Consider the following 14,049-nt stretch of genomic DNA (forward strand, 5'->3'; position numbering starts at 1 on the left):
CCCGACCCGCTACGGCGGCAAGCACCAAAGATAACCTCGTTGTGTTTTGTCAGTCTTGGGTCTTGGACTTATTCAGCGTTATAGCTCTTCTGGTACATAGCTGTTCTTTTGTCTGGCTTAATGTCTGGGCTGGGTGGTCCTTTGGGACGTTGGATTGCTTTTGTGGCATGCAACGGTCTGATTGTGGTTTGGGTCTTTTCTGGAGGGTGGTGATGGGCCGTGGCACAGACCTCGAAGTACATTCCTTTAGCTTTTAGGCAGATCTGTTGGGCGTTTGTGTTGAAGGAATGTGCTGAGCACACATGAAGTGCAAGCACTTAGGATTGAATCTGGGTTTGTGAAGGCTGAATGAATTTCAGACCTTTAAAATTTACTGGTACAGTTTCTAAAAAGGTTAACGTCCTTGACAGATTTTGGGTGATGACCGTGAGCATATGAAACTGCATAGCTGTTGCAGAAAAATTGTCTTTCAGGTGCTACCCTTGTTCTGCTTATCATGTGTATTTGTCTCATTTCCACTCCCCAGGCTGAACCATCCCAATGTGGTGGCTGCCCGTGACGTCCCAGAGGGGATGCAGAAGCTTGCACCAAATGACTTACCCTTGCTAGCTATGGAGTACTGCCAGGGTGGAGACCTCCGCAAGGTGAGGTCTCTGGGATTGTGACTAACGGCTGGTTTCTGTTGAAGCTTCCTTGTAAAACCTGTGCTTTTGCATCCTGATGTTTCTTACTTCTTGTCATGGCGCCAACAGGTTTTGGTGGATTAACCCTTGGTATTATGTTCAGCTTTGGAAAACTTAGGTGCTTTCTGAAACGTTTTGTGTTTGTTTGACTGCAAATGGCACTGTGAGGAGTTTACACGTAGAGGATGAGTGTGTGGCAGGTGTGTAATGGGATGAGAATATGGCCAAGCCCATCGTGGGGCAGAATACATCTGTGGGCTATATCCTTCCTGAAAGTGATTAACTCCTATCTGTCATAGGTAGAAATAACACATTAATTCAAATGTTAGTATTTTTCTAACCTTTGCTATAACCTGCCCATAGATAAAACTCAGAGCTTAGAGCTGAGGTTTGAGCTAGCACTGCCAGGCACAGGCTATGAAGAATGGAGCAGGTATAAGGAAGAGAATGGGGGTGATACTGACTTCTTTCAGCCACTATGGTCTGACTGAGGCCTGAAGCTGTAAATGCTACCAGAGGTCACAATCCCATAGAGTTTTGTGTCTCTAGAGAATTTCTTTGCTGTTACAGGAGCTTCTTCTATCTATGAAAGTCTGTGGGACTGTGAACCTCACTCATGATACAGGAGGGAAATATTATATTCTGTGTTGTTTTCTTGCAGTACCTGAATCAGCTGGAGAATTGCTGTGGCTTGCGGGAAGAAGCTATTCTCATCTTGTTATCTGACATTGGTAAGTGGTAGCAATGCCTTCAGATATCTGAACTGTGGAAGCCCTTTCGGTGCCAAATCCACTATAAGGATATGCAGCAGTGACCTTAATGACTCTACCTTGGACTAACCTTTGAGAAGTATACATGTTTCCTGTCTTGCTCTGCAAGCCCTCCCTGTGGTAGAGCCAACTTTGATTTTTGTTCTTGGATATGTAGAGATGGGTTTTCTTGCCCAGAAAAAAATGGCACTTAGGATTTCCTGGAAGGTTCTGGATAGCTGAATGCTTGCCAAGTGTCTCTGGTTTATGTTTCACGTTAGTCTCTACCATCAGTTTAACAGCGGATCATCAGGACTTTAAAGTGTGTGATCAGTGAGTTTCTGTTAGCATTTGGACAACCACTCTGTGGAATTTTAGACAGTTCTGGTACAGAGATTGCCAAGTGCTGTCTAGAGACTCTTGGGTGAATTTTTTGATCAAGCTGTGTTGTGATCTTACTAAGTTGCAGCTGAGGCAAAACTGGAGAGGTGCTAAGGCTTTAGAGAGAAGATATTTAAAAAGTTCATTTGGAGCAAATGTATGCTTAGAAAGTGAGCTGTCAAGAGAAAAATATGCACTTGCCATTACTTTTACTGAGGTGTGGCTGATAGGCGTTATCTCCCTTCCTTTGTGTTCCCAGAGCATGTATATTCTACTGCCTCATGCATGTACTCTTTGGTGGCTAGGAAATGGCACTTAAATGTTGGCCAGAGACAATGGTGGATCATGTTTAGAGTGAATTTTGTGTTCACGTGCTTGTGTATTTATGGGAAGATGGACAGACCCAAATTTTCAATTGTATGATCTGGATTGTAGCTGATAAGAAATATTTTTAACTATCGATATAACCTGTTCTCCTGATGACTTACAGTGCATCTCTAGTTGGTCTTTCTAGGGTTACTGTCCTTCAGAAGGATGGTTATATCATTAATAACTCCTGAAAGTCTAACTGGATCATTTTGCATTGAACAAGAGAGTTCTGCTTGGGAGTGCAATGCTGTCAGAAGGGACACGTAGTCTCGGAGAAGAAAAGCGAGTCACTTTGGCTCAGGCCTGGGTCATGGCTGAAAAGCACAAACTGGAAATGCTGCCAAGTTCTGTTTTTATTAGCACCGATTTTCGTTCTTATTCACAGGAAGGGAGATAGATTAAGGTATTACCTTGAGAAAGTAGAAGGGACTTACTCTTGTCTTTGTGTATTCTTAAGATGAGCTCTTTGTCTTTCTAGTATAGATCAAATTAATCAGTCTGCCAGTTGTGGGGTCTCTGAGCAGGGAAAGTATGTTGTATAGGAAATTTTTCAGGTGAAATGCGGGGAGTGCCGCATGGACAGGACAGAACCAAGTGATTGGCAAAGCAGCTTTTGGATTCTAGGTTAAGACTATTGAAGAAACACATAGGTGAAGAAAAGCTGAGCATAGGCACTCAGTTGCCCAGCTGGGATGTTAGTAGCCATGAGTTATATCATAGGCAATTAGAAGAAATTTCTGGATGGGCATCTCTTGTCTGGGAAGTTGAGATCTCCCATAAAGACATCAGCTGGTAATATAACTGCAGTGACTAGCAGGTCTCTAGCAGGTCTCAGACATTCTTGAAGTTTGTGGGAGATAAATTCTTGTCACAAGTACTCAGCCAGCTAGAAAAGATGCTGTAGTAAACTTGCTGTTTGTAAATAGCAAAGGACTTGTGAGAGATGTGGTGGTAGATGGCTGCTTTGGCCACAGTGATCATGCAATGATTGACTTTAAAATTTTCAGTGTAATGAAGAAAAAAGGACATCTGAGTTCCTACCCTGGACTTCAAGAGAGCAAATTTCAAGCTATTCAGGGAGCTATTTAGGAGGGTGCTCTGGAAATCTGCTTTTGAGAGCTTAGGAGTCTGTGAATGCTCATCAGTTTTTAAGAACCACATTTTAGAAGCACAGGAGCAGGCAGTTCCAATGTATTTTAAGTCAAGCAAGCAGGGCAGAAGACCAGCTTGGCTGAACTTGTCATGGAACAACAGAAGAAAAAGAAATTGTATGATCTGTGGAAGCAAGGTCAGGCTTCACAGGAAGATTACAGAGCTGTGGTTCATATGTGCAGGGAGAATACATGAAGGGCCAGAGCTCAAATAGAGTTGAAACTGGCCACTGTTGTGTCAGACAACAAGGAAGGCTTTTTAATATCTGCTAATAGCAAGAGGAGGCCTAAAGAAAACATTGCACCAATACTTTTTGAAGATGGTCACATGACTCCTAGGGATGAAGGAGAAGCAGAGGCATTCAGTGCCTCAGTCTTTAATGATACTGATAGACCTTGGTCTGCCCAATCCCATGAGTTGGAGGACCACGAGTACAGGAGAAGTGACTTTCCATTTGTGGACACTGAAATTGTAAATGACCGTCTGTCTCAGATGAATATTCAGAAGTCCACAGGGCCTGATGGGATCCATTCCGGAGTACTGAGGGAGCTGGTGGGTGTTATAACAAGACACCTCTTGATCACCTGGCAAGGGTCTTGGGACTCTGAGAAGGTCTCTGCTGACTGGAAGCTAGCACGTGTGATTCCAGTTTCCAAGAAGGATGTGAGGGAAGACCCAGAGAGCAAAAAGTGCTCCAGAAGTGTTTGATGCCAACTTTTCCTCTTGCACTTGGCATTTCATTGTATATTTGATCATGCAAGATGTGACCTAAAAGCCATGCTTACACTACGTCGAAATGAGTCCTTACTGAATTCGTGCTAGGTACTAGTAGTTACACTCTTACAAGTGCCTTTTTGTGTCTCAGCTTCTGCTCTCAGATACCTTCATGAGAACAGGATCATCCACAGAGATTTGAAACCAGAGAACATTGTGCTGCAGCAAGGAGAGCAAAGGGTAAGCAGGAACCAGGTGTCTACCTGCACACACAACTAAGTGCAAAAGGAACTTCTGTGTGCTTCATGCAGTTACAGTGGTCCTTCTGCAAGACTGCTCAACTCAGGATAACAGCTAGCTCAGATCTGTGTTTCAGATGAATATTCTGCAGGCAGCTGAGATGAAAGGTTGTATTAGATTTCTGATAACACCCAGAATTTTGACTTGCAATTATTAAGAAAATTATTCCCTCATAACTTTGAAGAGCTGTATCTTTTCTTTCTCTTCTGTATGGTGTGCTTTTAGCAGGACTTCTCTCTAATGTTATTATTCTCTGTTGTGTGTTTCAGTTAATACACAAAATCATTGACCTTGGTTATGCTAAGGAGTTGGATCAGGGTAGCCTATGTACATCCTTTGTTGGGACTCTACAGTACTTGGTAAGTAAGGAATTTGGCTAGAAGAGCAGCAACCACTTTGCAGTGGGGTAGAGTTGACTGTTAACAGGCTCTGGGCTGGGATATGAAGTACTTATCCTGGTCTGGGATGCATTTGGGGTGCTGCAGTTACAAAGGTGACTGCTTTTTTTGTTCACACTGGGTTTTCATAGTGTCTGCTTGCTATGTCTGTTAGGAGTGCCAATAACCTCTGCTGTTCACCCAGAGGATCTCAAGCTCATCAGAGGCATTCAGCATGATCTTCAATCTGTTGTACAAACATTAATGAGCTCTTAAGGGATGGAGTGAGCTAGGAGATGGGTGGCGTTGTCTCATGTGTGTGTAAACTGTCTCAGGCTCCAGAGCTTCTGGAACAGCAGAAGTATACAGTAACGGTGGATTACTGGAGCTTTGGCACACTGGCCTTTGAGTGCATTACAGGCTTTCGACCATTCCTACCCAACTGGCAGCCAGTGCAATGGTGAGTGAGTTGGGGCCAGGTGATAAGAAGCGTGCATGCAACCTGACTGTCCTGTTTACAGGAAGTAGAATTGTGGTGCCTTGATCCTTGGGGTAATATCCCTACGTTCCTTGCCCTTATGGAGACTGATGACTTTCACAGGAGTTTGACCTACTTAAGCAAGTTCAGCATTCCTGATACTTGCTCTTTGGGATCAGGACTGACTCCCACAGGACAAGTAGCAGAAACTAAAGTGGCATTTGTAACACATCCATCATGAGTAGCTTTAAGAGCCTACTAACATGCAGGCTGGGAAATGTAGGTGATTATTTCATCATTGTATTTGTTTGAATTCATTAGGCATACAAAAGTGCGACAGAAAAGTGAGCTGGATATTGTTGTTTCAGAAGACTTATCTGGAGAAGTCAAATTTTCTAGCAGTTTACCCTGCCCAAACAATCTAAACAGGTGAGGACTAGAAATCTCTTATGCCACTCTGGGATAAACTGTTTCTTCTGCAAAATTACTTATATTTTGTATGCTTCACTGTGTAAAATTGAGCGCATGACACAAACAATGCTTGTGTCCTTTGGACTGTTTCTGCATTCTGAACAATGCCTTTGTCATTGAGGTGGGTGGGGAAGTTAAACAATATATGGCCTGCAGAGACCAGGCCATATAATGACTTCAGATGCACTTTTACCTCTTCTGATCTCCTTCTTTTGGTTCTTCAGTGTTTTGGCTGGGAGGCTGGAGAAATGGCTGCAACTCATGTTAATGTGGCACCCACGGCAGAGAGGTACAGATCCTACATATGGACCCAACGGGTGTTTCAAAGCTTTGGATGACATTTTGAACTTGAAGGTGAGCAAATGGGTCTGCATGACCCTGGGAAGTTTTCCAGAGAGCAGTTGCCTGTAGCCCATGAGAGAAGAGGCATGAGTCACAGAACCATAAAAGTTGGAAAAGACCTAAGATCATCAAGTCCAACCATCACTCAACACTACTATGACCCTTAAACCATGTCCCAGGTGCCACATGTACATGTTTTTTGAACACTTCCAGGGATGGTGCCTCCACTACCTCCCTGGGCAGCCTGTTCCAATGCCTCACATAGAGTCAAAGACCTATGAGGAGGAGCAGCACAGAATCTCTTTTAGCTGTCTCCTGACAGTTAGTGACAGGTGCCTTCCTCTTGCTTATTTGAGGACAAATACTCCCTGAGCTTGTTTGGAATAGCAGACAGTTTCACTATGTGCTTGGTTCCATATTCTGGTAGAGGATTCTACGGCTGAAGCTGTCTCATTGCCATGTGTCCTCTTTTTCAGTTGACTGAGAACAAGAACCTTGGTGTAATGTTAAGTAGCTGTAAAGTGACTTCTTGAGTCCTGCAGGTGCTTGGTGTGCAGTTTATCGGTAGCCAGTGTCTCAGTCCCAGGTCTTGTGCTCAAACATGACTAGCCCTTCTCATGTCATACTATTCTTCTTGTAGTTGCTTCATGTCTTGAACATGGTTACGGGAACTGTACATACCTACCCTGTGACAGAGGAGGACACTCTGCAGACTGTGAAGGCCAGGATCCAGTCAGATACAGGAATCCCAGAACAGGACCAGGAGCTACTGCAGGAAGCTGGACTTGCATTATTTTCTCAGAAGTTGGCTACTAAGCATATAGCTGAAAGCAAAGTGAGTCTGGATGCTCCCTTTTGTACTGTTGAGTCAATTAGCAGGCACTGCTCTCAGCCTGGGAGCACAGCACTCTGCTGTTCTGGCAGGCTTTTGTCATAATAACCATGCAGACCTAACAGCCTTGCAGAATAGGCAAGTTGTTGGTTTCAGTCTTTGTCTAAGGAGGAGTATGCTGTTTATGGCGTTACTGAGGCTTGCTTTTTCTGAGAGAACCTAGTTGAGTCTTTTGTCTTCTGCAGGTGAATGATACTACAACTGGAGATACAGACCTGCTCTTCCTCTTCGATAACCAGAAAGTTGCCTATGAGGCCCAGGTTGCCTTGCGTCCTCATCCGGAAAGCGTTGACTGCATCCGTAAGGACTTTCTCTAGCACGTGAATGAGAGAGGTTGTCCATGTTGAGAGGGCTGCCTGTGTCCTGTGGTCTGTGTTGTGCAAAGAGTGGAGAGAGCTTTCGCATATTTGTACTGAAGGAGCAGTAAAATGGACTGACATAAAATTCAGTTAGTCAGAGTAACTGAGGAAAGGAAGTGTTTGATTTTGATATATTGGGGAAGCTGCATAAGGGTTAGCTGACCACAGGCTTTGCAAGAGGTAACATCCCCCTCAAGGGAGTGACACTGTCATGTGATGATGGTGCTTTTAGGCTTTATGATACGTGTGTTTCCTTCCCCACCCTTCCCTCTCTGTTTCCAGTTCAGGATCCAAAGAAGAATCTCCACTTTTTCCAGTTGAGGAAAGTGTGGGGTCAGATCTGGCACACAATCCGGACGCTGAAAGAGGACTGTAACCGGCTTCAGCAGGGACAGCGAGCAGCCATGTACGGTGCCAGTTTCTCAAGAATACTTACTCTGCCTTTGCTCCCTGGTGAAAGTGAAAAGACCCTGTTGTAATGGAGTCCATTACAGTCATGGTCCACAATGGCCCATGAGTGGAGCCATTAACAATTGAAAAACTGAAGGTTCTGTCCTCTGACACAACTGCTTTTGCGCTCACTGTTACACTATCTACTTTTGATATGTCTGTTTTTAGTTTGGGAGGGTAATAGGACCTTCTTCTTGTCCATGCAGGATGAATCTGTTGCGTTACAATAGTACCCTCTCAAAGATGAAGAATTCTATGGCCTCCCTTTCCCAGCAGCTGAAAGCCAAGTTGGACTTCTTTAAAACAAGCATTCAAATTGATCTGGAGAAGTATAAAGAGCAGATTGAATTTGGAATTAGTGAGTAGAGCCTCTGGCAAACAGGTCTTTTTTTGCTTCTTGCCCCACAAAATATATACCTTTTTCTGTATGAACCTGTGAAAAGTAACCACTCTTCTTTCATTCATGTAGCTTCTGAGAAGCTGCTGCTTGCCTGGAAAGAGATGGAGCAAGCTGTGGAACTCTGTGGGCGGGTATGTTTTTAAATCTAACTCCTTATCCTTAAAGTGGCTTGTTTTTATTTATTTTTTTTTTTTTTTTCCTTTCCTCTTCATTGTCTTCCCTTAAATAGAAACTTCTTGTGTCTGGGCTGATTCCAAATGTCACGTTGCCTCTTGGTTTGGGTGACACCATTTTTTTTTTTTTTTTTTTCATTGACAGTACTTCAGGAATCTCTTAAGGCTTAAGGGGAAAAGGGAGATCTTGGGGAATGTGAGAGGGTATTTTGCAGTGGTCGTGCTCAGATGTCCCACTAACCCAATCCTGGAGGCAGCATAGCTGAAAAGAAGATATGGAACATAAATTGTAAACTGAATGGGAAAGCAAACAATTAGATCATTGCTTGTGATCTACCCTGCTTTCAGGAGGATGATGTGGATCAGCTAGTGAAGAGGATGATGGCCTTGCAGACAGACATTGTGGACCTGCAGAGAAGCCCACTAGGTCGTAAACAAGGAGGAACACTGGAGGATTTGTGAGTTGAACTACCTTGAACTTAAGATGCAGGAGCATTGCTAGCTAAGCTTATTCACTGCAGGACAATGAAAGTGCTGGCTCTTCAGCCCAAATGATATGGGGGTCTGGGAGGACTTTGACACTAAGTTTTTTGACTCCTTACCTGTCATCAGTCCGAAATGCCAAAATGGTATATAAAAGATTTGAGTTCTTGAACAACTTGTTCATAATGTAGGTTCTAGAGAAGTTCTTTGTGTTCTGTGCCTTTCCTTTAGAGAAGAACAAGCCAGGGAGCTGTACCGGAGGTTGAGAGAGAAGCCACGAGGTAAAGACATTTCAATTCATTGTCGACTTGCTCTGTGTGGATAGTAACTTTGGAGAGAGAGGCAGTGATGAGCACTGAGAAAACGCTGCATTCTAGACTTACCCATACACTAGCTGCATATGGACTGCACTGGACTTAGCTGGTTTTGGAGAAGGGAGTCAGGGAGTCAATTTTAAACTAGGCCAGTCTTTCTTATTGGCACCTTCTGAGCTCTTGAAACTCCTCTGGAGCTCTTCTCAGAGCAAGCTGTTGCTGCAAGCATATGCTGCTGGTTCTGTGTAGGAAGTATGAAGGACATAGTACTCCTTTGAGCAGCTGTACAGCCACAAGGCATTAGACTGACCCTGCCAACTCATCTTTCTCATTCTCATAATTTTGAAGAAGATGGCTGAAATCCAGTGCAGTTCATCCCACTCAAACTTGCATGCCCTGAACTTGGAATGTTTGGGGATTGTAGAAGCAGTGGAAACAAGCCACTAAGAATCTTCTCAATTTGTCCTATAAGCCTACCTTTCTGTGTAATACTATAGCTCTCATTTCAGATCAGAGGACAAGCGGTGACAGCCAAGAAATAGTGCGACTGCTCCTGCAGGCAATCCAGACCTTTGAAAAAAAAGTCCGAGTCATTTATGCTCAGCTCAGGTGAGCTTTGTAAAGTCAGCTATTGTTGAGGGTTGAGAGAAACCATTTTCTCATTCAGCAAAAGATTTTGTTCTAGAGCTTTAAAAACTGGTGTGTACAGCTAAGATCTCAATGTGTTACAGGGAGTAAACTATAGAAATATGGTCCCCTGCTGCAGTTGCCCATGTGTGATCTGTTTTTGTTGGGTTTTCTTTTTTTTTTTTTTTTTTTTTTTTTTTTTTTTTTTGGTTTTTGTTTTTTTTGGTTTGGTTTTGTTTTTTTTAATAGTAAAACCGTAGTTTGCAAGCAGAAGGCACTGGAGTTATTCCCCAGAGTGGAAAAAGTGATGACTTTGATGAATGAAGATGAGGAAACAGTAGTTAGACTTCAGGAGAAAAGACAAAAAGAATTGTGGAACTTGCTGAAAATTGCATGTGTAAGTAAAAGAAAACTTCCAGGTTAGCCTGAAAATACTGTATGCACTACACATTACTGAAATAATTAATAGTACATTCAGTGTGTCCTATGTTTCTTTTCTATTAGTATGAATTACTATTAAAGCTGAGTTTCAGGCTATCTCATACTCCTAGCTGCTGGAAATTAGTGGAAATAATTGCCATCTGAATCCTCTGTGTTTTCTTCAGAGTAAAGTACGTGGTCCTGTTACTGGCAGTCCAGAGAGCATGAACGCATCACGTCTTGGTAGCCCTGGTCAGCTGCTGCTGCAGGTCCCTTCTGGAACCTACAATTTATCAGAATCTGTCAGGAAGAGGTGAGGCAAGGTCTGGCGTTCTGTAGCTGCTAATGCTAGCAATACAAAGCTGAGGCTCCTGCGTTGTGAAATGATGACACACAGGCTTTGTCACATTTCACACTTTGCGTTCAGCTTCCATTGTCAGGAGTCTTACCTACATAGTAGCAGGACTTCCTGGGGCTTGTGAATCTTATGAAAAACAGGGAATAATGTATACCTTCACTTTCCCCTGCCTCAGTTATAAAGGGTTTGGTTTATCTGGAATCATTTGGCTCACTTGAAGTATGTTGCCAACAGGAATTGTGGGAGCATTGTCATGTAAGATGGTAGTAGCTGAGCTATGTCATAAAGGAGAGACTACTATAACCAAGCACATGTAGTTCTGGTTTCCTTAAATGAACTGCACCACCAGTTGGAACGATAGACCTTGGTTTGTTTATTTTTATATTGCTTAATCCTTTAGTTTATAGGCTGTTCTGCAAGTTTTTCTCTAGTAACAGTGACTCCACATAATAAGAACTTTTAACTTGGAATACACCTCCTTTCTTCTATCCCAGTAAATCTGGGGATGCCACTGACTTTCCCAGTTGCAATATGAATCGCTGGCTTATGAGCTAACTGGTCAGGTTTAATATGTTTCAGTGCTCTGCAGCATACCTACCAGAAATAGTTCTTAAAGGTAGAGGTGGCATCTCTTTAAACAAAATTGCTATGGAAAATAATTGTGTAATAACTGTCCCTTTCAGTGAGGAGCTACTGCTGGAATCTCAGAAACTCTGTAGCCAACTAGAAAATGTGATGCATGAGACAGTGAAGGATCAGGAACAGAGCTTCATGGTAACATATTTGATATTCTTGTATAAATGGACTGGGGTAGCTCTTGGCTTCAGAGTTCTGCTTGTATAACTTTTCCACCAATAAGTAATATGGCTAATAGAAATCTGCATGTTACTCTTTTGGACAAGTACGATTTGTGGGAGATAGAAGTCCCCCACTGGAACTGGTGACTCATGTTCCCTGGTTGCTGAGAACAGGAGCCATGCACTGGGGACTTAAACTGTGCTGAACAATGAAGGCTGGGGGAAGGCATGTGGCTGTTGTACAAAAATACTGCAAAATTTGGCTCTTGAAATTGGGATGGTCTTGCAGTGGCAGTACATTGGTGGGCAGGGATGCTTACTTAATGAAGCAGAATAGAGAAAAGAAAGTAAAATATTACAGAAAGTAGGTAGCTTAAGGGTTTCCTTTACAGCAGTCGCATGGTTCACCACAAAACTATATTGACTAAGGTGTTCACAGTAGCATTTTTAAATATTTTAAACTGCTTCGCCTTTACTCTGGAGAAATCTAAACTAAGCTAGTGCTGGACGCTGTAGTTCTAACCGTTTATTCTTTAGGCTCTAGATTGGAGCTGGCTGCAGCTTCAGGTAGAAGAAATAAACAGTCCAGAACAAACCCCGATATAAAATCACTTTGGTTGCCTCTGAAGAAGTGCTGCTTCAGGAAGCCAACTGTGAAAAGCTGCTGCCTCTGAGAAAAGAAGTTCAAGTGCCTCCTTCTATTGTTACCTACTGCTTATGTGATGCACATGGCCTAGCTTTTAGTATCCACATCTTGGAGACTTTTTTCACAAAGATACAGTAGGAAATGCCTGTTGTAAGTGCTCGGACAAGGTTTTAATTGTGCCTTAAGACAGCAGATATTCTCTGTCCTGATGTTATCTTCTCTTAGGCATCACGTGGTTGTTTTGCTGCCTTTCAGGCTTTCTAATGAACATGGGACGATGCATGCAATCAGCTTGCACAGTCAGTGGTAGATGTCACCTTCCTAATATACTTAACTGTGAACTTGATTTCTTAACCTTGCTGATTTGCACTTTTTTCCTTAAGTATTATGGTTGTGCTTACCTAATACTTGTTTCCTGTATGGGAACGAAATTAATCTAAAACATGTAAACTTGTGGTTTGCTCTTTTTGATACTTTCAATAATATTTTAAAGCTGCTTTCAGGGTGCAGGTCTTTAAAACATGAGGAGTGTAAGGATCTTAGCCAAAAGACTGCAGAGAAGGGAATCTGCAGGGTGTGTGTATAGTTTATCTGTTAACCATGCTAAAAGTTGCACAAAAAGAAGTACACAGCTGGATGGACCATAACTTTTCTGAACTTGAGAGACAACACACATCAGCATCGTATGTTCCAACTGTGACCAATTTATTTCATTCTGATATAAACCCAAAATTCTACTACAGCACAGAGACCACCTTTTAGCAAAGGCTGTGAAGTAGAAGACATGCAGAATGCAATCCAGTAATGGAGAGAGGTGGAATTTTGTTCTGGTTTTAGGAACAGATGTAAAAATATGGGCAACTGAACTGAAATGTGGCACAAACATCACGACCTCCATGCACGCCTTCAAGTGTCTTCCTTTGATGTGCTGGCGCTCTCTGGACTTCAGTGTTAGGTTAAAATGATTCTTTGGAAGATTAGAAAATTCACACTTCTTGACATTTCAGAGTACTATTAAGGCTGAAACACACTGGGTACACTTTTCCTTCATCTTCCAGAGCAACACCTGTTGTTTTGCTTAAAGCTGCTTTAAGCTTCCAGCTCAAACCCCAGCCCAACTTTGTGTCCACCAGCACTGAAATTCTTGCCATCAATCAGGCCCGAGAGGGTCAGCTTTACACCTAGGAAAGTAAGTAATGAGACTCTTCATATACTGATATCCCTGTACAATGTGCTGCCCTAAGTACTTGAGCCTCACTAATGTGTCTTAGTTGCTTTAGGGTTATAGGAATTTCTGTATATAGACATCCTTTACTTCTATAAGCCTGTGTAAGGTTTCTAGCTACTTTATTCTGTTCTAGAGAAAACAGTAGAATAACCCAGTGTAGTACTAATACTAGTTGCTGCTACCAGTTAGACTTACATACCAGGTCGGAGGGCATGAGAGTAGCCAATTCCAATGAGGCTGGCATTATTCACTTTAGCCTACAGGAAAAAAAGAAATTACAGTATTGATATGCTGTGTGTAAATGTTCAGACATAATTGTCCCAGTGCCATGAGAAACTGGCTTATTCGTTAACTCAGTTACTTGTAGACTTTTCAATCTTATGCTTAGCTCTTCAAGTGTTTGCAGCTTAAGCTGTAACAGACTTAAGGAACAGTTCCTGTCTTTCCCTCAAATTGAAACCCATTATGCCTACATAAAATACCACCCTGTCCTTCACTGCCCCCAGCATTGTCTCTTTATATCCTTTAGAAGGGCTAGTTACTACAGTCTGTTAGTAGCCAATGAAGTCTTGTTCACAGACCCCTGTTCACAAATTGCTTAGTAGTGATTTTTTTTTTAAAATAACCAATAAACAGAACATGCAAACCTATTTTTGCATTACTCAGTTTTGAGTTGTTTAAAATAGTATTTCCCATCTTTAATTTTGGCTGAATTATCCTGGAACTAATTCTTGTTTTGAAGCATAACAGATGCTTGCTACTTCAGTTCTTAGTGTGAGAACTTAGGTATAGTTGCTGTGATTCATTGTCACTTCCCTGTGGACATGTTTTGTTTCCTGAACCTCCCTTTTTCTCTTGCTATTTAAACTTTTTCCCCCCCTCCCCC

The 14,049-nt window shown here is 42.5% G+C and overlaps 2 protein-coding genes across 4 annotated transcripts in view; one reads left to right on the forward strand and one right to left on the reverse strand.

Annotated features, from left to right (window-relative positions):
• Positions 1 to 526: 526 nt before the first annotated feature.
• Positions 527 to 12,088, forward strand: IKBKB (inhibitor of kappa light polypeptide gene enhancer in B-cells, kinase beta; the record flags this gene model as incomplete). Its single annotated transcript, XM_008942697.1, has 19 exons — positions 527 to 644; positions 1,345 to 1,414; positions 4,200 to 4,288; positions 4,618 to 4,707; positions 5,061 to 5,185; positions 5,525 to 5,632; positions 5,899 to 6,028; positions 6,657 to 6,851; positions 7,094 to 7,208; positions 7,550 to 7,673; positions 7,924 to 8,075; positions 8,187 to 8,248; positions 8,639 to 8,748; positions 9,005 to 9,054; positions 9,597 to 9,696; positions 9,964 to 10,111; positions 10,320 to 10,447; positions 11,176 to 11,266; positions 11,827 to 12,088. Coding segments are annotated over 19 exons (2,074 nt in total), but the record flags the coding sequence as incomplete, so codon positions are not given.
• Positions 12,089 to 12,628: 540 nt separating this feature from the next.
• VDAC3 (voltage-dependent anion channel 3) overlaps positions 12,629 to 14,049 on the reverse strand; it is a 10,821-nt gene continuing 9,400 nt past the window's right edge. For all 3 annotated transcript variants that reach the window (XM_008942696.1, XM_008942695.1, XM_008942694.1), the window contains 2 exons: positions 13,363 to 13,420; positions 12,629 to 13,116 (listed from right to left, as the gene is read on the reverse strand). In XM_008942696.1, coding sequence (XP_008940944.1) covers positions 13,025 to 13,116; positions 13,363 to 13,420 — 150 coding nt within the window. In that variant the 3' untranslated portion in view covers positions 12,629 to 13,024. The remainder of the gene's footprint in view (positions 13,117 to 13,362; positions 13,421 to 14,049) is intronic.

The sequence above is a fragment of the Merops nubicus genome, unplaced genomic scaffold (assembly GCF_000691845.1).
Source record: "Merops nubicus isolate BGI_N331 unplaced genomic scaffold, ASM69184v1 scaffold23476, whole genome shotgun sequence".
Taxonomy (NCBI): domain Eukaryota; kingdom Metazoa; phylum Chordata; class Aves; order Coraciiformes; family Meropidae; genus Merops; species Merops nubicus.